General features: G+C 35.2%; 6 protein-coding genes and 1 non-coding gene across 8 annotated transcripts; 5 read left to right on the top strand and 2 right to left on the bottom strand.

The window, feature by feature from the left end:
- Positions 1-18: 18 nt before the first annotated feature.
- Positions 19-212, top strand: LOC130500934 (U2 spliceosomal RNA). The gene has a single exon (XR_008939422.1). It is a non-coding gene; the product is annotated as a U2 spliceosomal RNA (small nuclear RNA).
- On the top strand, positions 153-1,922 carry LOC108847373 (probable myosin-binding protein 6). The gene is made up of 3 exons (XM_018620599.2): positions 153-1,183; positions 1,259-1,459; positions 1,561-1,922. Exons 1-3 carry the CDS (start codon positions 512-514, stop codon positions 1,582-1,584), a joined length of 897 nt encoding a protein of 298 aa, XP_018476101.1. The 5' UTR covers positions 153-511; the 3' UTR covers positions 1,585-1,922.
- Positions 1,923-2,121: 199 nt separating this feature from the next.
- Positions 2,122-6,335, bottom strand: LOC108846180 (very-long-chain aldehyde decarbonylase CER3). Its single transcript, XM_018619406.2, has 11 exons — positions 6,110-6,335; positions 5,769-5,992; positions 5,426-5,685; positions 4,911-5,130; positions 4,551-4,678; positions 4,070-4,326; positions 3,874-3,981; positions 2,985-3,191; positions 2,799-2,909; positions 2,536-2,709; positions 2,122-2,447 (listed from the first exon to the last, which is right to left on the bottom strand). The coding sequence occupies exons 1-11, from the start codon at positions 6,155-6,157 to the stop codon at positions 2,277-2,279; spliced, it is 1,908 nt and encodes a 635-aa protein (XP_018474908.1). The 5' UTR covers positions 6,158-6,335; the 3' UTR covers positions 2,122-2,276.
- Positions 6,336-11,667: 5,332 nt separating this feature from the next.
- Positions 11,668-12,337, top strand: LOC130500930 (protein ALWAYS EARLY 2-like). Its single transcript, XM_056995848.1, has 3 exons — positions 11,668-11,842; positions 11,925-12,003; positions 12,087-12,337. Exons 1-3 carry the CDS (start codon positions 11,693-11,695, stop codon positions 12,290-12,292), a joined length of 435 nt encoding a protein of 144 aa, XP_056851828.1. The 5' UTR covers positions 11,668-11,692; the 3' UTR covers positions 12,293-12,337.
- A 304-nt stretch (positions 12,338-12,641) lies between these two features.
- LOC108845521 (uncharacterized) lies at positions 12,642-14,138 on the top strand. Of its 2 annotated transcripts, XR_008939420.1 has the most exons (3): positions 12,642-13,229; positions 13,335-13,522; positions 13,822-14,138. XR_008939420.1 is itself a non-coding variant. In XM_056995846.1 (2 exons), the coding sequence occupies exons 1-2, from the start codon at positions 12,914-12,916 to the stop codon at positions 13,466-13,468; spliced, it is 450 nt and encodes a 149-aa protein (XP_056851826.1). In that variant the 5' UTR covers positions 12,642-12,913; the 3' UTR covers positions 13,469-14,138. The 2 variants fall into 2 exon arrangements, 1 of the variants encoding a protein (XP_056851826.1); XM_056995846.1 differs by having other exon boundaries at positions 13,335-14,138.
- Positions 14,139-17,961: 3,823 nt separating this feature from the next.
- On the top strand, positions 17,962-18,496 carry LOC130500931 (uncharacterized). Its single transcript, XM_056995849.1, has one exon. It carries the CDS (start codon positions 18,064-18,066, stop codon positions 18,283-18,285), a length of 222 nt encoding a protein of 73 aa, XP_056851829.1. The 5' UTR covers positions 17,962-18,063; the 3' UTR covers positions 18,286-18,496.
- Positions 18,497-19,613: 1,117 nt separating this feature from the next.
- Positions 19,614-20,263, bottom strand: LOC130500932 (uncharacterized; the record flags this gene model as incomplete). Its single annotated transcript, XM_056995850.1, has 1 exon — positions 19,614-20,263. A coding segment is annotated over one exon (261 nt), but the record flags the coding sequence as incomplete, so codon positions are not given.
- Positions 20,264-26,443: the final 6,180 nt, after the last annotated feature.

Raw genomic sequence — 26,443 nt, 5'->3', positions numbered from 1 at the left:
AATGGCTCGTAACAAATCATACCTTTCTCGGCCTTTTGGCTAAGATCAAGTGTAGTATCTGTTCTTATCAGTTTAATATCTGATATGAGGCCCATCGGGTCTCACGATATTAACTCTATTTTTTGAGGGATGAGGCCCATCAAGATAGCTTGCTATCTGGGTCTCTGCGAGTCGCCCATGCGTTGCACTACAGCACGGGCCGCCCACCAGTAATCAAGTTTAACTTTTTAGTAAATTGTCTTCATCTATTGAGCTCTTTATTAATCAGATAATCAATCGCATAATAATTAAGTCAAATCTTAAAATAAGCATTTAAAAAAAACGGAAAAGGCTTGTCTGCACGTTAATATGTCCCACTGCTGTGTGGACTTTGGACAACACTTGGTCGGCTTTAGATCTCGTTTCTTATTTCCCGCTTTCTTATCTCATAGTTTGAGAACCTCACGTTGACCCCATAGATAAAACCATATACGAAAGACTCTGTAAATTGTGAATCGAAGAATTGTTGAGAATGGTGGAGAGAACGATGAGTCTAGGTGTGGGAGGCAACGGAGAAACCATGCGAGCGCAGCAGAAGCTTCTTCAGAAGATCACTCGTGAGCTTGACGCTGAACGGGAAGCCTCTTCAACAGCCGCTTCAGAGGCCCTGTCGATGATTCTACGCCTCCAGGGAGAGAAAGCAGCGTTGGAGATGGAGGCTAGTCAGTACAAGAGACTGGCCGAGGAGAAGATGTGCCACGCCGAGACTTCTCTGACGCTCTTCGAAGATCTGATTTACCGCAAGGAAATGGAGATGGCGTCTCTCGAGTTTCAGGTGCAGGCTTACAGATGCAAACTGCTCAGCCTCGGCTGCTCTGATCAGGCCGAGGAGAAGAAGAAAGGTGATGTTGAGAGTAGTAGTTCTTTGTCTCCTCGTAAAGACTTGAGCGCGTGTTGGGAACAGATCAGGATGATAGACGATCGTGTTCGAGAGGTTTCGGAGTCGAGAGATGTTCCCAAGGGATCTAAATGGGGTTTGCTTAGGCGTGAGTCGATTTCACATGCGTTGGTTTCGCAGGTGAGTAATACTATTCTAGAGTCAGCCAAGAGTGATGTCAGTTCGATAATGGAGATGCTCAAGAACCCTGATAGAGAGGTTCCAAGGACCAAGGAGAGCCTTGCATTCATATCGGAAGAAAGAAATGTAAGTCGTTATCATCATCTTTGCTATAGAACAAATGGGTCAAGTGTGCTAATAATGAGTAGAGAGAATCCACAGGTTGGAGGCAAGATGGCGAGTAGTAAACACGAGCTATTAAAAGTTACGAGTATCGAGGCAGAATACACGAGTTTGCTAAAAGAGATTCGAGAGCAGATCAGTGTAATGCAGTCAGAGATGAGAGGCTTGAGATCAGAACTGCAGCAAACTCGATTTGTGTCTCATCGCGAGGAGTGTCCAGCACTTAACTCAATTCAGGAGGTAAAATAAATCACTGTTCTTTGTACTTGGTGTAATTAAGAGATGCTTGAAATGAATATTCAAAAGTTAATACACATTTTGTTTTTTTGTTTCTTGAATAGGCCATGCTTCACTTCTGGCTTTAGAAGCTACAATGCAGCGTGGTTCTTGATTCCCAGTCTAAGTTACTTAAACATTCCAACAGAAATTCTCTAGTATTTGTATGAAACTCCATTAGGATTGTGAGAGAGAAAAAAAAACTTCTCTAGCCTAAGAGACATGGATGGTAGAAGTAACTTAAATTGATCAACATTGATGGTTCATTCATCTTTCTGGCACTGCTTATTGAGCAAAGAGGTACATGTTGAAGGGAACTGGAAATAAATTGGTGCAGTTTTCAGCTCATTCTATTTCAATAAAAAAAAGTAGCATTGTTCCAAAAAAAAAAAGTAGCATTGTTGTCTTCTCTATAAACTATTTATCAGAAACCCTATCACCATTCTTCTTTCCAAAAGTTATTGTCTAGACAAGTTTCATAAGCATACACAGTAAGGACATAAGATAAATAATAAGGCATCACACCTGTAATATCCTGCTCTTATTTTGCATTGATATTAGGCGAACACTATTAAAAAAATTGATTTTATTCAATCTTTTCTTGGAAATGCATGCATATATGAATCTTTAAGGAAAAACTAAAAAGTGGAATACATCTTTAATATAGAAAGGTGAAATAATAACATAAAGGTGAAATTCTAATTCTTGCATCTTTCACCTGCACAAAGAATGGCCAAATCTTGGAAGAATCAGAGACAACAATTAAATGGTTCTCTCACACTCAATCACTGGGTGAAGAAACAGAGCTAAGGCCGTGTCTCATGGCTGCTTCCCACACTATATCAATACGGTCAACATCAATGGCTCCAACCTCATGATGTTTCCAACCCTCCAGCATATGAACCAATCCTCCAGCATGGCACGCATGGACCACCCCTCTCTCCATCGTGTACTGCCACAACACACACACACACATAGTTCTAGTCCAATGTGCCAAAGGGTTAAAGACTCAATACAAGAAACCAAACCGTTCTTTATACCTCGCAGGTTCCTACTCCTTGAACATCTTTGGGGAGCCTCATCGCTGCTAAATCACCGTAAGTACAGTTCCTTCTAAACTTGAGGATTGGTGGCACCACAAACTGGTGGAAATGCGTTCCTGCTGGAGCCCAGCTCTGCTCTCTAGGTGTTAACCATTTCCCAACGATCCAAGTCTGCATATATATACATAACTCAAGACTCCTCCAAAGTCACATATACTCAAAAAATGAAAACAAGTTATCTAGAAATCAAAACACAGTACCTTGCAGTGTTGAGCAGCGTTGTATTTGGTCACTTGTACGAGGTAGTTCTGGAACTCATCAGGAGCTTCTTTCTGAATCTTTTGGAACCTCTCCGTCGATAACGTCAACATCTGTCAAATCGTTTTAACATCTCTCAGACTTTTGTGACAACATAGTTCGTTAAAGGATTAAGTAAGAAAACTTACGAGAACTCTCACTCCCCGACGACAGAGGTAAAGAGCGATTGCTCTTCCTAACTTAGAAGTGGCTCCCGTCAAGAACACCTCTTTCACATCTTTTGAAATTTCATTGAGAATCACTGCTGCGGTCAACGTGTTGCCGTGGACCACACGTACTCTAAGGTCAGGGTGCTTGTTAACAAACAACGTCCCACCACCATTTAAAGCTTCGTTCTGAGCACAAACAAAACTAACCCTTTTTAGTAACTTGACTCGCACACTAAAAAAGTTTCTGGCTTTTTGAGATTATTGTAGGAACCTTATTTAAGAGTGTAGGAACCTTATTTCACTACGATAGGGACAACTGATATTTATAAAAAATACTAACATAACTTTTCAATATGGGAGAATGTGGTTTTTTCTTTTGGTTTTAGATGTGTATCTTTTTCTACATTGCCATGAGGTTTTATATAGAAAATAATGAGAAGCACAAGTTTTATTTTTCAACATAAAATGAAACCTCCCATGGTGCACTGATGGAGTCTTTATTTCTTGTCATTATTATGTGAATTCATTTCACATTTTGACCAAAAAATTAAAGAGTATAATTATTATTATTTGATTCACTCAAACAAAATAATATACTTTAAATGGATTTCTTTTTTATATTTTATCAATATAAAAGATCACATATATTTGATTTATAAGATTAGGTTAATGAACATGAAGTCCAACTAACAAATCAAAACCCAAATCCAAATATCTAATGTGTATATTTGTAACTTTATACAAGTTTCTCAAATCACACACATTAGACCTCCATTTCTCATTATCACTAACTCTATTTTTAGCATATGAATACATTGCTCAAAAAATAGTTCCAACAATTATGTTATTTCCTTACACAATTACAAACCTTGTTTAGGGCAGCCAAGCTTATAACTTTAACACCAAGCTTATCAGCTCTCAGAATCGCATCTTCGATAAGGTTATTAATGCCTTGTTTAGTAAACGGTAAGAAGTACTGCCAGAAAAAAAAAAGACTCTATAAAACACTCTGTTCTTTCTGTTTGTCAAGGGCAAGAATGAAAGAGAACAGAGAGAAGCTTTACGTGGAAGCCAAGTCTTGGAACGGCCCAGTTCTGGCAAAGATGGTTCCTAAGGATGTAGACGCTGTAAAGAAATGCCTTCGACCAAACCCACATGCCCAACGTTACCAAGAACGTGAATGGCCACATCGGCAGCAAGAAGAGCCTCGTGGTGTATGGCATTGAAGCGAACGATCTGAACACAAACGGTGCGTGCATCGATGACATTACATCTACCCCGTGAGCCAAGAACACGAACTCCGGCACTCTCTTCGGTTCCCCTGTTCACGGAGATCAATCTAGATTTAAAAAAAAAAAACTGCATTTTTTGAAGTCAAAGAAAGGGTAATAATGTCTTTTCAATACGTGGGCTCAAGAGGTTTGACTCTCACCCACTTTGGTTGCACAAGTACTCACTCTAAATCTACTAATGTCATAAATTGGCTTTAAACTGTTTGGTCTGCCTAACTTATAGCCTAACTTAAGCTTATTTACACTATATTACCTGCAGCTAAACGAATCTTTTTCTGGAGTTCCCACGAGTTTGGGTTTAGAGTGTTGCCCAAAACATCAAAGATAGGCATAAACAGACAAAAGTTGGTCCTCATGTCTTGATGATGCAAACTATGGTACCTGCATGATGCCAAAACTTTTAAACATTTTAATCATCACAAGTATGCAACTAGAAACCTAAAACCACCAGTTACTTTTTTTTTGTCATCACCACCAGTTACTTTCTATACACATCTTTGCCAGCAAATCTTGCGAATTTGCTTCTTTACAAAGTCATGTTCATGTGTTCCTAATTCAATAAATGCCATGTGAATATTTTGCAGAAAGGGTGAGACAAACGTTAACAACATACGTTGGAGTGTAGATGAGATATCGTAGGAATGGAAGAGTCTCGAACAGATCATGAGAGAATATCTCAACGTTACAGTGTCCTAAACATCTTAGGAAGTCAAACATGATAGCGTATCCGTAGATCAAGCTTATTGATCCAATACCTAACAAGCAAGAACCAAGCAAAGGAACTGCAGCTACTACACTGAGGATAATGCTTTCCAATAACGTCGCGTTATCAGCTGCGTCCAACATATCAAATATGTTATTACATCGAACAATAATAAAACTCATCCAATTCATTCTACAAAGATGATTTTCTTGCATTTGCTTGCACATATTATAAAAATCCATATTTTATGTAATTGTCAATTTTCACTAGAAGTAAGTCAATAGCAGTAAATTCAATTGTTCTGAAATTTACAATCTACTATTACTAAATAATAAAAATTTGATAGAAAACAAAAATCCTTGTGAAACAATTTTTTCAATTTTTTTTATCTTTATAAAACGGATGTAGTATTAGTGAAAATTTACCGGTCATGGGATTTGGAACAGTTGATGAGTGGTGGAAAGAGTGGTAATGCGTGAAGAGGTAGTTGTTACGATGAACAGATCTATGAAGAAAGTAGTATAAAGGCTCTGAGAAGGTGACGTGTAGTACAATCAACACAATGAGTCCTTTCGTGTTCCACAGAGGGATGGCCAGAGGGATAGTACTGTTAATCATCATCAGTGGAGGAGATATGTAACAGATCATGCTAGCTATTATTGCTTGCAGAAGTATGTAATTGTCCCTGAAATAAAACTCACAGATTAAAACTATAACAAGAACAGAGAAACAAAACGAAAAGTGGTTAAAAAAGGGTTTTGATTTTACCAGTGCCATTCGTGATCAATCTGTTTGTAGTCAACACCTTTAGGGTTAATCCTTAGAGAGCGAGTCACCCAAAGCATGTTGTTGTAAACGCTCCAAAGGACATGAACGAGTCCTTTGAGTCCACAGATGATGAGGATATTGAGACACCAAAAAGCCCTGGAGTAATCTTCTTCGTATGCTAACGAGTATGCTACTTGTGCAGCTAGTGGAACGTACAAAAGGTACTTCATAGATAGAGAAACAGACATACAAGCCAATGAGATTTAGAAGAGAAACCAAACGTTTGAAAAAAACTTAAGAGCAAAGTTCTGTTTTCTTTAAGAAAAAAAAAACAAACAAACCTTTAGATTGCCATAGTTTCCCCAAGGCCAAGCTGATAAAGTAGCCATTCTTCTTCTTCTCTCAAGTCCTTATGGTTACCTCTCTCTTTCTCTCTCTCTTCTTGGTTTATAACCTTAAAGATTTCTCCAGTTTTTTAAGCAATCCTGAAATAAAGCTGTTGCTCTGTTTGTGGAGAGAGAGAGAGAGACTTAACAGGTGGGGTTCTTTTCAAGTGTCAAGGAAAGGGATGGAGATTTTTGGCTGAGATTTTAGTTCGTTGAAAGAGTTAAAACCCCAGAAAATTACTAGGCCTTGTTGTATTGTTTTTTTTTTAATACCTGCCTTGTTGTGTTTATATGACATTAGCCTAGGCCTTAGCTCTATTTACCTACATAAGCATTGGAACTAGGATGGCCAACTAAGACCCAAAATGTTGTTTTACAACAATATGCTGAGCAAAATCGCTTTTTACATGTGTAGTTAAAAAAATAACTAAATCATTTTTCTCCTGAAAATATAACTGTTACAGACAAGTTGACTGTATTCAGTGATAACTAATTTTCTTTTTTTGATAACTAATTTTACTCTGTTTAGTACTAAATTCACAAGCTAATGCAAATTTGGTTTCAACATTTTTAGCTTGGTGAATAGCAGATGTTTTGGAGTTTATTTAGGTTTGCTCAAACAAAAAACTAGATCTAGTTTTCTTTTTTTTTTAAAAAAAAAGAAAAAGATAGTTCTTGTTAACCAAACATACATTAGTAGGTTTTATGTATTCATCAAAACTTCGAAAAGGACATTGACCCAAAAAACTTCGAAGAACATATTAACTTTTAAAATGAAATTATTGACCTGTTTTTTGAACATTTTGTTACTTCTAAGAATTGGGACATTGACCCAAAAAAAAGTGGCGACCTCCCCCCTCCCTCAATTTAATGTTCGGTTTACAGTTAAAGCAGCGATGGTTACACTTCTCGATTTCCGTGGCTTCTTTATATACTCTTTACCATTCTGTCATTTTTATCCAACCTGTCCTTTTCCTATACTCTACTTTTTATACTTCTTTTATATTTATAAAATGTTTTTTCAAACCATATGAATCCCGCATTCATGTCAAGTTCGGTACAATACTAGTACTACTTAGAGCACCATTAACGGAGACGCTTAAAGAGGTGCTTAATGTTTTAATGATTTTAAAAAATAAGAAAATGATGTAATTAGGCAAGCTACGACGCTTAATTAAGCACCACAAAAGGAGTGGCTTAAGGGACACGTGTCTCGCATTCACCTCACCCCGTCTCTTTTTCTCTCTCAGGAAAAACGATTAAATCGACGGAGTCCGTCCGCCTCTATCCCGTGATCGACGGTACTCTCCGCGTGTCGTTCGCTCTCCTCATCGCCTCCGTGAATCCGTCGTCGTCGTGATCTGTCCTCGAGATGATCTCTCCTTGAAGGAATCGATCGAAGAAGATGATCTCTCCTCGTCTCTCTCGCTCTCCATGAATCTCTCGACTCTCTTTGTGTTTTAGTTAATTAGGATTTGAGTTTTGAATCAATCTCTGAACCAGGTAAAGGGGAAGATGGAATTTACTAGTATATACTATGTATATTCTATGGCTAACACATCGATTCTTGACAGGGTGATATGATTGCTCCTATTCTCCATGGTAAAGTATCAACCAACATTAGTAGTAGCCCACATCAGACTAATCAGCCATGTATCGTAAATTGTAGCAAAGGACGTGAATCTGAGATTCAACGAGCACTTGCGTTACAACATGCTTTAGATGAGAAGGTAATGGGATCAACATTGCTTGCAAACGAAAACTCTACCTTCTGATTAACTTGAACTAGCTTATAAATGTGATGTCTGACAGGAAATGGAGCCTGAGATGCTAAAGATTGTCAAGGGTTCAAAAGACAAGAGTGCAAGCAATGGTGGATGCAGCTATCAAGGTAATGATTCACAGCCACTTTCATATATTCTCTTGCTTACATACATATGTTTTGCTGAGTTGTTGCTCACTCTATGGTTCTAGGCTGCATCATCTGTGAAGGAAGGAGAAGATGCCATCAAAATCCATCTCCCTCAGACGCATCAAAGCCTAAGGCTAACAACGATTTCATCTCACAAGATGGTTCAGAGAAAAACGAGGCTCAAATGCCTTCAGAGCTAATCACATCCTGTGTTGCCTCTTGGTTCATGATTCAGGTTTGTGTATATTCAAGTCTTGTAAGATTGTAGTTTAGTCTTGTGTCTTGGACATTTTGTTTAAATGGTGAATTTGTGTTATTTTTTTTTTTAAGAATCACTAAACAAGATGCTTGCATTGGAGGACAAAAAATTAGAGGTTTCTTAAATAAAGTGCTTAACATCTATTTATTATTAAAAATTGATTAACCACTCCATTAGGAGTGCTAGGGATAATGATGCTCTTACTATACACAAGGCTTAGGATTTAAGCTTCATACAAGTAAAACAATCAAATCTAAAGGTTGGTCAAAAAATATATCATAACTTCATAAGCTGTAATGTCAGCCTCACTATTTAATACCTTGACAAGAAAAATCACCCCAGTATTTATTTTTCTTGTACGTAGTTGTTAATTTCTATGTCAATGTTTTTTGCATCTAGAAGGAATTTGATTTTAACAATTAATTAATGCATAGAACAAATATACACCCAAGAAAGCCTGTTCATGCTTGAAAACACACGCCGTATAGGAGAACATTACTCGCATGTGATTGCAACATTTTCAACATGGACTCACATTTTGAACTAGTAAAAGCTTATGCATGATTTTGTTGATCAATACGGTTTTACCCAACTGACCAAAATTATGCAATTACCACTATTATTCCATTTTTCTATCACCAATACAATGATTTCCTTTAAAACAATGAAGCTATTATAAAATGACTTAAATAATTAACTATGTTAAAAATATTGAAATTATTAGAAGGCAGCATCAATAAGAAAAACACTAGCTATTCATATACTCCATTCAAAACAACAATTTAAAACAAAAAACAATGATCGTACTAGTTTTATGTTTAGAATTTTCAGTAAAACATGAATATACAAAACATTACTGTTGATCGATGATTTGTTGTGTCTCTAGTCAAACAATTTGTTTTCAAGTTAAAGATAACTTCTAAAAAATCTAAAAAACCATTCTGAAGTTGTCAATGCATACACACTATTTATGATACATGATAAGTTATATGAATTTGTAGAAATAGGTACCGTGAACATTCATGCCTACACACAGCGAGCACATGCGTTCTACATCGTACAGGATAGATAATAAGTTCCGTAAACATACATACTAACATATACACACAACGTCACATGCGTTCGACTTCTTATAGGATAGAAAGGCTTCTTTATACACACTATATTTGAAAGGGCTTAGATTTAACTTTTGCTAGCTAAGTTTGGGTTACAATTTTGAAAAGGTTTAGAAATAAATAATTTCTCAACTATTTTAAAAAAAATTTCTCAAAAAAGTTTATTTTCAGAATTTTAGTTTGATAATATTTTAAATATCAAACATTTTTATGTTGTTGTCAACAATCGAGTGACCGCTGGACGTAACCAATATTACATGCTGCGGTTCGGTTCTGGAGGGATTAAGGATTCGACCGGAACCTTCTAGCAGTTCAAAAGAAAAAAATAAAAATAAATTGAAAATAAAATAAGAAAATAATAAACTAAGAAAATACATAGCAATGTAATATGAATTAGGGTTGGGCACATATCGAATAGTAGTACTGTATTTTTTAGTATTTTTGATTTGTTTCGTTTTTTCGGATATTTGATTTTTTGATTTGTTTTGCTTCGAAAAATACGTATATCCGAAAAACTTATGGATTTTATGAATATTTACAGATATTTAAGATAATTACGGATACTTCTCACTTTGTTGAATACAAGTAAATCTAAAACATAATAGCAAAATATTATTTTTAATATATTTTCATAATATAAAATATAAAGTAAAAATAATAAAAATTTATAAAAACATATGGATATTTGTAAACAAAGAAAAACAAAATTTACCAAGTTATATTATGTTTTTAAAATGAAAAAATAAAAATAAATATAAAATAGTAGTAATTGCCAAAAAAATTAAAAATATTTTTAGCAAAACACTAAATCCTAAATATTAAATAGTAAACTCTAAACCCTTTAATAAACCATAATTCTAGAGTTAAAATTTATCCAATAGTTTAAAATTTAAATTAAAAATTTAGTTTTTTAAAGATCTAGTGTTCATGGTTTAAGATATAACCAAGAGTTTAGGACTTATTCAAATGTTTAGAGTTTAGTGTTTTCATAATGACATTAAAAATCTTTTTTTAAAAAATTGTAACTACAATTATTTTTTGTTTATTTTTATTTTCTATTTAAAAATATAATATAATTTGATCTATTGTTGTTATTATTTTTTAAAAAATATAAAGTATGAAATAACAAAATAAGCTCTTGAAAAAATCATTGGTATATACAAAGTGTGGATTCATATTAAGAAAGATAAGTAATAGGATAATCTTTGTCTAGTTGACAAGATAACGTCATATGATATACATTCTGGCCCCACACATATTGAATTTAGAGAAATTTATAACATGTTTCTGATTGGCACGAAAAGTAAGGTGTCTCCTATCCTTCGTTTGTTTATTTTTTTCTTATTTACTTCTTCTAATCAATTTTGAAAACTAAAATAAATATGTATAAACGTTTCAATTATAATGAAATACGGAGGATGCTATGTTACTCCCTCCGTTTTTTAAAGAGTGTCGTTGTGACATTTTTCATACAGATTAAGAAAGTTGTTGAAATATATGTAAATTGTAATTAATTATACTTTTTTGACCAATAGTATTTTAGATGAATAAAATTATTTATAAAATCAATGCAGTTTGCAATTAATTTTCAGCTGGAAGTTAGTATAATTTACATTGGAATTGTAAAGTGACACTTTTTGTGTAACAAAAAAATGAGTTTAGAGTGACACTTATTATAAAACAGAGGGAGTATTAAGTAATTGAAATGATCCGTTAATCCAGGAATTAGGAGATCTTGTAGTGGTTTTTAGAGCACCATTAACGGAGACGCTTAAAGAGGTGCTTAATGTTTTTATGATTTTAAAAAATAAGAAAATGATGTAATTAGGCAAGCTACGACGCTTAATTAAGCACCACAAAAGGAGTGGCTTAAGGGACACGTGTCTCGCATTCACCTCACCCCGTCTCTTTTTCTCTCTCAGGAAAAACGATCAAATCGACGGAGTCCGTCCGCCTCTATCCCGTGATCGACGGTACTCTCCGCATGTCGTTCGCTCTCCTCATCGCCTCCGTGAATCCGTCGTCGTCGTGATCTGTCCTCGAGATGATCTCTCCTTGAAGGAATCGATCGAAGAAGATGATCTCTCCTCGTCTCTCTCGCTCTCCATGAATCTCTCGACTCTCTTTGTGTTTTAGTTAATTAGGATTTGAGTTTTGAATCAATCTCCGAACCAGGTAAAGGGGAAGATGGAATTTACTAGTATATACTTTGTATATTCTATGGCTAACACATCGATTCTTGACAGGGTGATATGATTGCTCCTATTCTCCATGGTAAAGTATCAACCAACATTAGTAGTAGCCCACATCAGACTAATCAGCCATGTATCGTAAATTGTAGCAAAGGACGTGAATCTGAGATTCAACGAGCACTTGCGTTACAGCATGCTTTAGATGAGAAGGTAATGGGATCAACATTGCTTGCAAACGAAAACTCTACCTTCTGATTAACTTGAACTAGCTTATAAATGTGATGTCTGACAGGAAATGGAGCCTGAGATGCTAAAGATTGTCAAGGGTTCAAAAGACAAGAGTGCAAGCAATGGTGGATGCAGCTATCAAGGTAATGATTCACAGCCACTTTCATATATTCTCTTGCTTACATACATATGTTTTGCTGAGTTGTTGCTCACTCTATGGTTCTAGGCTGCATCATCTGTGAAGGAAGGAGAAGATGCCATCAAAATCCATCTCCCTCAGACGCATCAAAGCCTAAGGCTAACAACGATTTCATCTCACAAGATGGTTCAGAGAAAAACGAGGCTCAAATGCCTTCAGAGCTAATCACATCCTGTGTTGCCTCTTGGTTCATGATTCAGGTTTGTGCATATTCAAGTCTTGTAAGATTGTAGTTTAGTCTTGTGTCTTGGACATTTTGTTTAAATGGTGAATTTGTGTTATTTTTTTTTTTAAGAATCACTAAACAAGATGTTTGCATTGGAGGACAAAAAATTAGAGGTTTCTTAAATAAAGTGCTTAACATCTATTTATTATTAAAAATTGATTAAGCACTCCATTAGGAGTGCTAGGGATAATGATGATCTTACAATATACACTACAAGATTCTCGTGCAAATTTCTGTGATCAGCTTAATGGAGTGCTAGGGATAATGATGATCTTACAATATACACTACAAGATTCTCGTGCAAATTTCTGTGATCAGCTTAGTTTTGTAAATAAATATATTTTTTATCATGGGCTTTAGCATTAGAAATAGTGATGGGCTTAAAATATGGACTAGGCCCATAAAGGTCAAAGCATTTTTACAGAAACTCTCTGTTTCATCCAAAAGTTTCCGTACAGCTTACGTTGTGCAAAACATGTGTCAGCTCCTTCAGCTTCTAAGTTCTATCTGTCAAAGCACCGTGATATCATGGCGACGCGTGTGATTCTCATCATCTTCTTCTCCGTCGTCTTATTCGGTGCTATCTTTACGTCCATCGTTTTGCCAAAGCACAAAAGGTTGACTTAATATGGACGGAGGAAAGAGAACTCCGTTGAGCGTGCGAAAGAAACCCAAGAGGACAAACAGAAGACTCGTCAGGAGTATCGTCGCCTACCTCCAGTCAGATGCATACTTGTACTCTCCTATGTTTTCAAAATTTTCACCGCAGACGCAGATGCAGATGCCTCCGCCGTCTACTACTTTCATATCATCGAACGCTGACGTGAAGGTAAAGAAGAACAAGAAAAGACTGTCGGAGAAAGTGAAGGAATATCTAAACTCTGACTGTCATATGTACAGACGGATGATCTCACTTCCGAAGCCTGATTCTTCGCTTAAAGAAGGTGAGAGCTTTTTAACCATAAGGGATTAATGAAGGATAACTGAACGTAGTGTTAGTCTATATATATAGGTGGATTCTAATTAGTTTGAATGTATTGGCTTTGAAGTAGGGGGACTGCGAATTACAAACTTGGTTAGGATGGAAGTATCAACGAGTAGTGCAACCATGAGGAAAGATAACAACAACTATAGGGATCTCAGGTCAGAACACACCTTCCATAGCGGAAGCTGGTCAACTTAGATGGACAACGAAGCCGTGAGACAGATCTTGCACCAGCCTTTTCCTCTCTAACAGGTATATATGTTGATTGATTAACCTTACTCATGTTGTAAACGTGGAACATGTTAATGGGCTCTAAAACATAGGACTACTGAGTAACACTCTTTAGTCTATTTATCCACCAATGATATGTCTTATAGAAAAACTGATACTGAAAATATGTTCTGAAGGCACATGCCTTCTTCTATAAGCTTAGAAAGGGATAAGAGTTGTTCAGCTTCAAACTCGATAAGGCTGTTTGTAAAATTCGTGGGCTTGTTTTGTCGTTACTAAAACGTACTAAAATGGTTTTGTTTCTCTTTGTTATATGACAGAGGAAAAGATGGCGAAGCTAGATCCAAGAAGAGTTCCAATTGAGTAGTTAGTGTATAAATATAAGAGTCAATGTAGTCGTGTTATGATTCATAAATCTATTTAATTAGATAAAATAATTACAAGAGTTTTGAGAGAGAAAGAAGAGTTTGTTTTATTGTGTGACCGGAAAGCGTGTCTTGTTGATAAGCTTTTAGTATTAATAAGGATGACAAAGATGTGTCGGTCTGAACGTATTGCCATGTTACCTGTCTAGTCTTCGATAAGTAGTTGTATGTCGAGAAAACTGTTACAATTCAGCAATTGCTTGTAATATCCTTTTTGCTAACTCACCATTGAAAGTTTGATTTATAAACACATCACTTAAAATTTTGTGTAACTAAAATTTTACGTTTGATTTACTATGATCTTACCAAGCAGATACTGAGTTGAACTTTCATTATGAAAATATATATTAGTTTGTTTGTTACAGATGTTTGGTGTAGAAAGAGATTATAAAAAGAATTGAAGGAGTTAAAACTAAAATAGTAGGCAGTGCCGGTCCTGGGTTCCATGGCGCCTAAAGCAAATCAAAGAAGTGCTGCCCTCTAACAAGAGTTTTTAAAAAAAAAATCCAACATTGTTTTTTGCAGTAAGAAAATACAAATTGATCTAATAGATAAAGTAATGATTTTTAAACTTTTGTCTGCGTTAACCTTAGCTGAGTTCTTATTTTCTTTCCAGCAACACTTTCTACAAATTCATTGAAAATTAGAATAACCTCACAATTACTTAAAGAGTTAAAAGTGAATAAAAGCACTACAGTGAAATTAAACCCAACAAGAAAAATTCATATTTGTTCTTTGTTTTCAAAATAAAGAAAAAAAATATTTGGGTGAAATTGAAAATAACAAGTAGAAAGAGAAGACACATACATGAGTAGGATAATAAAACTGTGAAGATCGACCATGCAAGAAGATAATCCAGAAATTATTAAAACTATGCCTAGTTGAAACTCTAAGAAAATTAATTGTATGTGGTAAATGGCTGCTATTTAGAAAAAAAAATTAGGTTTTTTAGTTGATTTCTTTTGTTTTTATATGGCTGGCTATAGCATTTGATAAATATATAAACAATGGAAAATAAGATTGTTAATAAGGGAATCAAAATTAGTCGGATTTTTCAGATATTACCAAAAGAGAAAGCAATCATAAGGTTCGAATCTGCAATCACTAATATACATATGCAGCACTCAAACCACTATGCCTACAAGACTTTATTGCACATTTTTGGCGCCCCTAAATTATATCTATATTTTGGCACCTAAAGCCCAAGCTTTACGGGCTTTAGCCAAGGGCCGGCCCTGATAGTAGGATCCATAGTTGATGTGTGAAAATGGTGAAAGGACTGAAGCTGGAGAGTAGAGGGGAAGGAGTTAAGAACTTGCAAGTAATAATCGTGTGCACGTGAGGTTCATTCAATTTCTGTCCCCATATATGTCAACTCCACACGCGCTTGCATGGAAAACTTCATACTATATGTATGCGCGTTGGTGTATTATACATTGTTCATTATTGCAATCGAAATCAAAGTACATCATCTGTCAGTGTTAGAAAGTCCCTAGTCTAGTTTCGAAATAATGCAAAAACTAGCTAGTAGACAGAGTTATCAGAATTTGAAAAGATGGGACGATTACTGTGAGAGACGTATGGAAAAATTATTGATACTCAAATGGGATAGGTCTATTATATGACACAGTCGTATTGGAGCATGCACATGAATCCCCGAGAAAAACGGAGACTATCGTATTATTGAGGACTAGAGAGATAGACACACGTGTATGTGGACTCACAAAATCGTACGTAATCTCTTAAGTCAAAAAAAAAAAACGTAATCTCGTAGATAATTACTTTTGTAAGTACTATTATCAAATGTGAATGAGCAAGAGAAGCGAGGAAAACAACTCAGCGAAGAAAAAGACGTAATGTGTCTTTTTATATGTAAAAGGAGACATACATGCATGGGCTCAGCTCACTTCATTGCAGATACGGCCGTTTTTGAATATTGTCATTATTAATAATGTTATTTTCTCTATGCTTCCATCGACTGATTTGATGATCTAATTCAACCAAATTAATACAGCGTTTCTGATAATGGCATTTGCTTAAGATCTAGCCTCCGAGATATAATTAGGTTTTAGTCGACGCGTCTGACTAAACTCTACATGAGTAGGCCCTGGTCGAGGACTTTTCTGCAAATTTACCACATATAATCATCCAGACTCAAGCCTTCATGACCAAGTTGTCTCACGCATTTGCGCACAATAGAATGGGATTATAACGATTTATACATATAACCCTAGATCAGTGACAAAAAAAATACATATAACCCTAGATCGAAGACTTTTGTTTCTAGTGAGGCCGTGTCCTATGTAGTAACGAATATATTGCCAATAAACACTTACACTACAATATCTTAATACTCTTATATTTTATGTAATTTTGGACGTTTAACACTGTTGTTTCATGAGATTTAATTAACTCATGGTCAGCACACAAATTGATTTTGTATAAAGGCCCCGCATCCTTGATTGTAAGATGATAAGATCGATATTAGACTTACGTGTAGCGCTTTTATTTCTTAAAAGTTGTTATTTTAAGACATTTTCAGATTGCTTACAACATACTGCGAATCTATGATGAAGATTAGTGCAGCCACTTGTTGCGGAACTGTTCACAACCTAGTGTACCTCTCTATATGGTGTCCTTTCAATTTCTTATATAATCATAGATATCACTAGGGTTCGTACATTGAAGAAAAGAAGTCAAGTTTTGATTGGTTATGAAAATAAATCTCATCTAGTCGCATTTTTCGTCATCGTTATTCGCTAGTCGCTGATGACTAGTGTTCTACAGTCTCTACTATACGTACGATACTACTTTGATGCGAAATCTTCCCATACAACGTAGTTTGTTGTTGAAACAGTAATCATCAATAATATGAGGCTTTTTGTAAGTATTAGAATTATTTGTTGGTTGGCCTGTGGAGGCAAAGCGTAGAACGTGTACCGACTCATATAGTCTTCCGAATTTTGCTATCCACTCATGGATTGGTTTTGGTCAATACGGTTGTGTTCTTTGTCGTTTGTGCATGACTTATTGATTACCCATTAATTATTGGATCAACAGAACAAAAATAATAACTCTACAATGACAATTCACATGTTTGCAATACACAATTGATCGTTAAGACGAAACTAATACTAATATGGTTCAGATTTAGAATACATTATTTATCTCCGAACCTCTTGGTATAAGAAAAGGTTTTCGATGCTTAAATTTAAAATGTGTTGAGACATTTCTTTTAATTTAGCTCTTGTGTATTAAGAGAATAGTCTCAAGTTAATTAATCTTGAAAATCTTGTGTAATTTTATATTTAGCGAAAAGGAAAATATTATTAGAAAAGATGATTTTTTCACATGGCGATAAAAGAATTGATCAGCCTGTAAATCGTATTGATTAAAGTTTTTAATTACTCGTTGAACAAGAAAGAGAAAAGCATGAACTTCAATTTACATGCTATTTGGATATCTACTGACAAAATAGTTTTTAGAATTGAGATAAGATCAGCCAATGTCCTAGCTAATCAATGTTTGATTTTTTTCCTCGGACTAATAATGTTGTATTACAGTAGATATCGCGTGTGAAGATACAATCATGAGTTTGTTTCCATCAATTTTAACTTATAACATCCGCGCCACGATAAATCCATTACTTTTTTCACTCGCACGTGGGCTGATCGTACATCAAGCGTGAGAGAGTCATTCATGTATTCTGTTGCATCTGTGTGTCTTAAATCTCTATTGTACCAGTAAAATGCCCAGCACTCGTGGGTCGTACGGTATGCCTTTTCGGTTTAGGAAAGTTACTATTTCTATTGGGAAAAGGAAATCGGGTTTTTTGAGGCTGTATAAATATGGGTCTAAGGGTTTGTAAATTATTATCACATCATTAATAAAAAACCCTAAACGAGTATTTACCTCAATACGTTTTCTTCTCTATTCTTCTTCTAACCTAAATGACGGCTGTTCACAACATATTATTTTTTGGGCAGAAAAGAGTTATTCGTGTCTTCATCCAACTTATCTATAAAATCGCATCGTCTCTTGTTTAATCCACATATCATCTCTCTAACTATCAGACTCTCTCTCTCTCTAGATTTTGTTATCGTAGACGTACGAAGAAGACCGTTCGTGTGCAAAAAGATGAGGTGTAGAGGGCTTCAAGTTCGGAGAAGAAAGAGAGTAATAATTAATATGAGCTCGAGGAAGCTCATGACCCGTCTCCAGCAGATGGTTGCTCCGGAAAGGATTTATTCAGATGAAATTGACGGTAACACACTTTACCGTCTCACGGCTGATCACATTTTGCTACTCCAAGCAAGAGTCCAACTTCTTCGTCGTATTTCTTCTTTATGTGGTCTCTAGATCGAAGATCCATAACCATTTTCACGTGGCTAAAACAAACAAAGCAACGGTATAATCGTGGAACAAACGTCTATTTTCTCTATATATTTTCTTAATTTAATGATCTGGGTTACTCGTTTTTTAAGATGCCTACTCTATAATTTGATGTAATTATGTTGATTTATATTTGTATTGTATTTTATTGTGAATTGTGAGTAGTCTTTTACATGCATGCAACTTTGACCGCGTGTCTGGTACCCATACCATACGAACAATATCTCATAATGCCACTACACAAGTTTCATGATATTAATTTTGCATTGTGTATCCAGACTTTGATAGAGCGTCCGACAACTAATTTTGAAGATGAAAATATCTTGGTAATTTCTACAAACATCCACAAGTAAAGTACCCGAACTGATCAAAGCCCAAGTGGAAGACAGTCACAGGTTTTGCAAGACAATTTCATATATCTAATAAGACATAATTAATTGTGAGGCTTGGTGGTGATTATAATTGACTTTGACTAAATGGTAATCTATGTATATACGAATATATGCGGTCTAATTAGTGAAGCTTCTTCCATGTTAATAGTCGCTCTCGACAGTCAACAAGTAGTGACATGTTCAAAGATACAAAGACTCAGACATATTATATGGCGTTAACCAACTCGATCCATAACAATAATAACAGCTATCAAATAAACAAGACTTGGACACTCCACGGTCTTAAATTCTTAATTTAAGATACGACACTTTTGTTTGTCTAGGAAACATATATATGCGAGATTCCAGCGATTCTGTAGTGCACGAGTGTCGTATTCTAAACCTGGTTCGAAATCTTCCTTATAAGATACTCTATAACAGTATACTTTAGATTCACTAATCACCTCAGTTTCTGGGATTTGACTATATGTGGTATGCACTGATACTCGTTACTAATTGGGTCATACATTAAGACTTTACCGAGCCGTGAAATTCAACATCTAACATCTCGTACATGTTATTTTTTACAAACTAATCTCTTGTATATATGTAGCCATTACAGTTAAATTTTGCAAAAGGCCTGTTAGATTGTGCATTAATTACCAAACGAACCTTTTGTATATAAAAGTGTCTTTCCTACGTACATTATAAATTCAGAGATTAAATTAGCTACATTTCCATATCAATTTCAACAGCAATTGATTAGCGAACTATCATTAAGATACCACTCTGGAAAATCTAGGATTCAAACTTTGCGTTAGGACTTACTTACAAACAAAGGGACGGTCTCAGGTAAACAGTATCTGTAGGGCGTAGACCTCCCGAAACATAACGGAGGCATTCAAAGGTTTTCTCGAGCTGAACATAGTTTTGAAAAAAAAAATGAAATTGCCGTAAAAAGGTTTATAGAAAGGTCTTTTTACGTTACTGTTCTTATAATGACATGATACTCACGTTAGTAATTAGGCTTATAGTGAGCCCAAATAATGGGTTATAGAAAGGTCTTTTTACGATACTGTTCTTATAATAACTCAAAAGTAACATAACATGTGATGTGTGAAGCCCATGGCCTAAGCAACAAAAACCCAATATTTCTGTTTATTTGGATTGTTGAATGTTAACTAATTTGCATGTTTATTTGATCTCCTCTGTTTCTTATCTTTCTCCGTTTAGATCTTATATCATAATGCATACCAACTTGAGAACATTTAAGCAAAAACAGAAAACAAAAAAACTTGAGAACTTACGTTCTTTTAGACTCCACAAACATCAGCTAGCGTTCTCAGTAAAGTAACCTGAGATTTGAGAAGCATGAGATGCTGAATTGACTTGAGAATCAAGGCTTCCTCATCATCCACCTCTTCACAACTTGGTACAACCCTGCGCAGAACACCCAGGTTTCTTCGCATACAAATTTCACCAAACTTGGGTTTCTCCTTTGGTCCTAAGCGACCATGTTGCTTCACCTTCTTGCACTTCACCATCTTTATCACGTCTAACACTCCAGACTTATATTAAATACAAGGCCAATGCATATATAAAGAAACTCTGAGGATGGAGAAAATATGAAACAGGCTGTCTGGATAAAATGCTTGACAGAGAAAAGGAGACAAGGAACCCATATCAAGGCCATAACCAGTGATCCTGTCAATGCCAATCCATCCTTGCAATGTTTAATGTTCGATGTATCTGTTTGTGGTCCTCATGTCTTGCATTATGGCATTATTTTTCTTTAAATTCCAGAATGGTTTCATTTGGAAGGCATATGAGTTATTAAGAAAAATGGGTCGAGTAGTTACAAGAATACAGGCTCCAAACTGACTCAATTAATAAGCCCATCACTCAGTTAATCAAATACTCAGAGTGGATCACATCGTTTCGATCTCTTAGCTGCCATCACTTTCCTCCAAGTCTCTGCCTCGGGGGCTTGGATGTAGATGAACCGCGCGCAAAGACAGTTAATGAATGGATCATATTCAAGATCCGTTTTATGGTTCATGCCATGGACGTCACAGGCTGTTGGAAAATGTTCTTTGTTTTCTGCTCTTAACCATTGTGTTAAAAAAAAAAAACCATTGTGTTACAAAGTGCACAAAAAACATTGTGTTCCGACCGGTGGAAGTACTTGCTAACGCTAACGGAATCGCCCTTATCTTTACAAATTTTTGTTCCCACTTTTTTGGAGAAAAAGATGCACTGGTTCTTTGAATGGGGTGGTGAATTTTCATTTTGTAATTATTGAAAATGTTGTAACAGATATAATTAACTGGGCTTTGCCATTTAAAATGTAATGGTGTGTACATAATATTGTTAGGCTTAATATAAACAAAGATTTACAGATCAATAGATAGACTCATGAGAGAACATATTAACAAGTGAGAAATTATGGGATAATATTAAATTTACATAAAGCTCAGGAGGAATAAACAGAACAAAAAACACAAAAGAAAATACAAAAAGTGACCAAAAATCAAAGAAAACAAAAGAATAATACAAAACTAATAAGCCTTGCAAGGTCAAGAAAAAAATACCTAAAACATAAAAAGTCTATTGATAATTTAGTAGAAACAAAATAAAAATATTTTTTTCTTTTTTTTAATAAAAAATAACAAAAAAGCTCAGCAAGGATAATGCCAATGGAACATTAGTATTCAAGGAATCTTCTTTCCGGTGAGATCCTTGTGCATTCCAAAGTACATCCCATGGTCTAACGAGGAAACAGATAAAAGTTGAAGAAGAGATACGATCAACGTTATTATCATAAATATCATGATAATTACGATGGTGATGATCATCTAATGATCAAGAAAGAAGAGGAATGATATGAATATGATTATCAAGAAAGAAGACGAATGATAAGATGCTTTTTACTCTGAAGTGATGATGTGAGGGGGCAGGTTAGTTGTGTTTTATATAGGGAGATAACTGATAAGAGTGTCAAAATTAACGGAAAGCTAGACCTCTATTAAATAGAAGCTAGATATTTTTTCTTCTTTCTTTTTGCTAAATAGAAAAAACAATGGAAGCTAGAGATGAATACTCCTATATTTCTAAATAGACATTTCTTTTTGCTAAATAGAAAAAACAATGGAAGCTAGAGATGATAAAAAAAAAACAGTAATAAATACTCCTATATTTCTAAATAGACATTTATGCTTTATGATAATTTATTCCACTAATAGCCAGAGAGTCAACAATATATAAAGAAATAATTTCACAAGTGCCCATGCAAATGATAGCTGAAGTCACACGTTAAACGAATTTCGAGTTGAGAAGCACTTTAAAGTTTTTTTTTTGCTAAAAGAGAGGCACTTTAAAGTTGTAAAAGACTGTGTTTTGGCTCTTGGGTAAACATATATTTATGCTGCGATTTTTTTTTTTTTGAACTTGATTTATATTTATGCTGCGATTTCGTTGTACAGAATACATATAAGACTATTGTTATGATCAGCACGACATATGCAGATTTTTGAATAACATATTTAACATTAAACTTGTTAGTTAGTATTTTAGTTTTTGTAAGAGGTATCAGAGTGAGATTTTGAGGAAAAAGATATTTATTTTCAAATTGTTTGAACCTTTTTCTTATGAAGGTATGCCTCGGTTTTAAGATTTTACTTTTAGCTGAGACTGTTGGTTTCTGTCACATTTTTTTGCCGTCTGAATTACGAAATGGGAGTTCGCTTTTTTACATAGCATTAAAGAAAATTAGGGTTTCAATTTTCAGAAAAGTAAGAAAAGAGTCAAATTAGTAAAGCCCTTTTTCAAAAAAAAAAAGAGAAAAGAGTCAAAAGACACAAGAGACAAGACCGCCAAGCATTTGTCAATTTCTTCATCAAACTTGTACCAATTTGTATGGCCTAAAACAATATCGGTTATATTTATTATAAAACTAGACAGGATATTCATCGGTTTTTTTGTCCTTCCCTACCTTCTCATGTGTAATAATCAATACAGTGAACATCCATTATACAGTATATATTTCTATTCTGATAGTATTTAGTTGCATACTAATAGACAGTTTCGAACGTTCAACGGAAAATGTAGAAAACTTACTTTATACAATGTATCTGAGTAAAAATATATATTAGTTTTAAATTTTAAGAAATACTTATTTTTTTAAGATGAACACTACTAAGCTTTTTTCTTCTCTCGAACATAACTACATAAGAGACGGGTGAGTGATTACTGCAATTCAGTTTTATTGTATATAATCACCTTTTACATGAAAGAGGAGAACAAAGAAAAAGCTGCAAACGTATAAATAGGTGTAATCATCACATACTTTCAGATGTGACAATACATTGTCAAGCTTCTGTCTCTTTCTCTGTTCTTCTCTCTGATGGGCTTTTAATACTGTTATTATTTCTTAAATATTTTCAGAAACCAGGAAAGAAAAGTAGGTTTTCAAAATTGAAGTAGTATGCATGCATGCTTACCGATTCCTCAATTTTCAGATTGTCAAGTCAAAGAATCTCTTATACCAATATAGAAAGTGTGACAGTACGACTTTGATAGTCTAATTTATTTAATAGGACTATATACTCTGTCAATCTGGAAAATTATCACACATGCAACTAATTCATGTGAAAAATCGAGGAAGTATACGGAAGATCCTAGTAACATTTTCTTTATATCATCGTCCTTAGGGAAGAGCCTGAGCACCTGAATTGCTAAACTCTAGATCTCTAATCTTAGGACAAAAGATCTCTAATCTTAATTTTCTATCTACTACTACAAAATCGATTAGTTAAATAGTAAAATCAATTATGAATGGAAGATACACAAAATAGTAAAATCAACTGTGACAATATATAATAATCAACAAAAATGACTAAATTAGTTTTTAACGATTTTCTAGATGATTGCATAAGAATCCGAGAATTTGATGTGATTTTTATTAGATAATTTACAACTCATCTAAAATTATGTGATTTAGATTTTAATTTTTATAACTAAAACCCCCTTTCAAACATCCTAAAAACAGTTAAAACATTCTAAAATCTTTAACTTAAATTTTGTTTGATAACAACAGATTTCAAAGTATTTTATGAAATGATAAGTTCAGTAACACTAAATTTTAAAATAATTTTTAAAATTCATATTTAAATAATAATAAATTTGTCGTATTAATACAAATCACCTCAACTTTTTAGTTGAATAGACCTCTTAAATCTCATTGTTAATATACTCTTCTTCTCGTGACAAAAAAAGATCTTCTTCTTTCTATAAAAGAACTTATTAATTGTACAGTTTGAAAGTAAAAATCTAATATGGCATTGCTAATATAATTATATTACTAAAAATAACTAATTATCTCATCTATTTGTATAAAAAACTTAGAATATTTTGTGAATTGTTTTTTTTCCTTCTGTTTCTATAGGGCATTTCTATAGTTTTTTCGTTTTTTTTGTAATAGAAAAATGCATCTTAAATAATCTCTCCTAACGAAAAATGAATATGAGTGATGGAGTACCCACTAAACACTAACAACTCGTTGGCAAAATAAAGCATTTCCACAGTTTCGTAGACAGTATTTGTTTATTTTTAAAGGTAAGTCACAATTGAGTAAGGAGTTACATAGGCGTGGGTATTCAGCTCAATGCCATGATGGTATTGTTTCTCGAGACTCGTAGAATAAGACGACATGGAGTTAAGATGTTGAACCAGCTGATACTTGACTCGAACGGACTGTCAATAAATGATCCAGTCCTAACTCACGAGCTGAAGTCTCATGTATTCTGCAAAAGTGTCATATATTAGAGATACACAAAAATATTTGACTTCCTAAAATACCTCCTGTCATATCATTCTCATTTACTGTAAATATGTGATTGACTTGTTCATCACGCTCTCCTCATGTATATATGTAACTCGTATCATGTTAATAGAAATTATCCTTCAATACTTTTTCTATATGGTATCAAGAGCATTCGATCTAAACCTACAATTTTTTTCAGCCTCTCTTACCGTATTCCCTTATCTTCTTCTTCTTCTCTTCTTAGCCATGTCTGCCACAAAGAACACCCACGACACTCTTGTCACAGCCCATGGCTCTCTCCTCAATGTCAACACCTCCAACATCACTAAGCTCAGTGCTTCTAACTATTTAATGTGGAGCCGCCAAGTTCATGCCCTACTTGATGGGTATGACCTATCCTCTTTCATTGATGGCACGAAGGTAGCTGTCCCGGAGACTGTCACTGTCAATGGTGAAGACGCTCCAAATCCACAGTATGTGTTCAACAAATGTCAAGACAAGCTCATCTTCAGTGCCCTCCTAGGCGCTATATCCCAATCCATCCAGCCGCTGCTCTCCAAAGCTAACACCTCTGCAGAGATATGGACTACCCTTGCCTCCACCTATGCCAAACCAAGCCGTGGCCACATCAAACAGATCCACAACCAATTGAAAAACTAGAAGAAAGGTACCAAATCGATCTCTGAGTACCTTCAAGGTGTCTCAACCAGAGTTGATGAACTAGCCTTGCTTGGAAAAGTATTTGATCTAGAAGATCAGATTGAGTTTGCACTTGAGGGATTACCAGAGGAGTACAAGCAGATCTCCGACCAGATTGAGGGACGTGATACTCCACCCACTTTCAATGAGCTTCATGAAAAGCTCTTGAACCATGAAGCCAAACTCCTCTTTGCTCAACCCTCCCTCTCCCACCCTACAACCGCCAATGTTGCAACCAACAACTACCGCCCCCCTCAGAAGTACACCAACCGTAACCAACAGTGGCAGCAATACCCGCAGCATAACCCAACTGGAAACAGAGCTCCGCGTCCGTACCTTGGCAAGTGTCAACTCTGTGGTGCTCAAGGTCACAGTGCTCGCAGATGCAATCAACTGGTCCAGCAGGCAGGTATCTTACCTACGCCAAAGACATGGCAACCCAGGGCTAACTTTGTTGCTCAATCACCAAATCCATGGCTGCTCGATTCCGGAGCCACGCATCACATTGCGTCTGATCTAACAAACTTATCACTGCACCAGCCATACACTGGAGGTGACGAAGTTGTTATTGGTAATGGAGCTGCTCTCCCAATAACGCAAACTGGTTCTACTCTCTTACACTCCTCTACTCGTCCTCTGCATCTAAACAACATTCTTTATGTACCTGCAATACATAAGAATCTGATATCAGTTTATAAGCTATGCAATGCTAACAAAGTTTCGGTGCAATTCTTTCCTTCATGTTTTCAGGTGAGGGATCTCAGAACGGGGGTCCCGTTACTCCAAAGCAATGCCAAGAATGAGCTTTATGAGTGGCCCTCTTCCTTACCAATCGCCTCTACCTTCTACACCTCAACCACAAACCTCAAAACCACCATCACAGATTGGCACTCAAGACTAGGCCACCCAGCTTTTCCTATTTTAAAAACTATTCTATCTAAGTTGTCTTTACCATTTTCAAATTCCTTGTCGCAATCATTTTTCTGCAATGACTGCTCTATCAATAAAACTCATAGACTATCTTTTTCAGAAAGCTCAATTCACTCAACTCGTCCTCTCCAATACCTATTCTCAGATGTTTGGACATCTCCTATTCTATCAACTGATAATTTCAAATACTTCCTAATTATCGTTGATCACTATTCCAGATATATTTGGTTCTATCCTCTCAAATTAAAATCACAAGTGAAAGAAACCTTTATTCGTTTCACTGCTCTTGTTGAAAACAAACTTC

The sequence above is a fragment of the Raphanus sativus genome, unplaced genomic scaffold, assembly GCF_000801105.2.
Source record: "Raphanus sativus cultivar WK10039 unplaced genomic scaffold, ASM80110v3 Scaffold0060, whole genome shotgun sequence".
Taxonomy (NCBI): Eukaryota; Viridiplantae; Streptophyta; class Magnoliopsida; order Brassicales; family Brassicaceae; genus Raphanus; species Raphanus sativus.
This window is presented reverse-complemented; position numbering and strand designations above follow the sequence as displayed.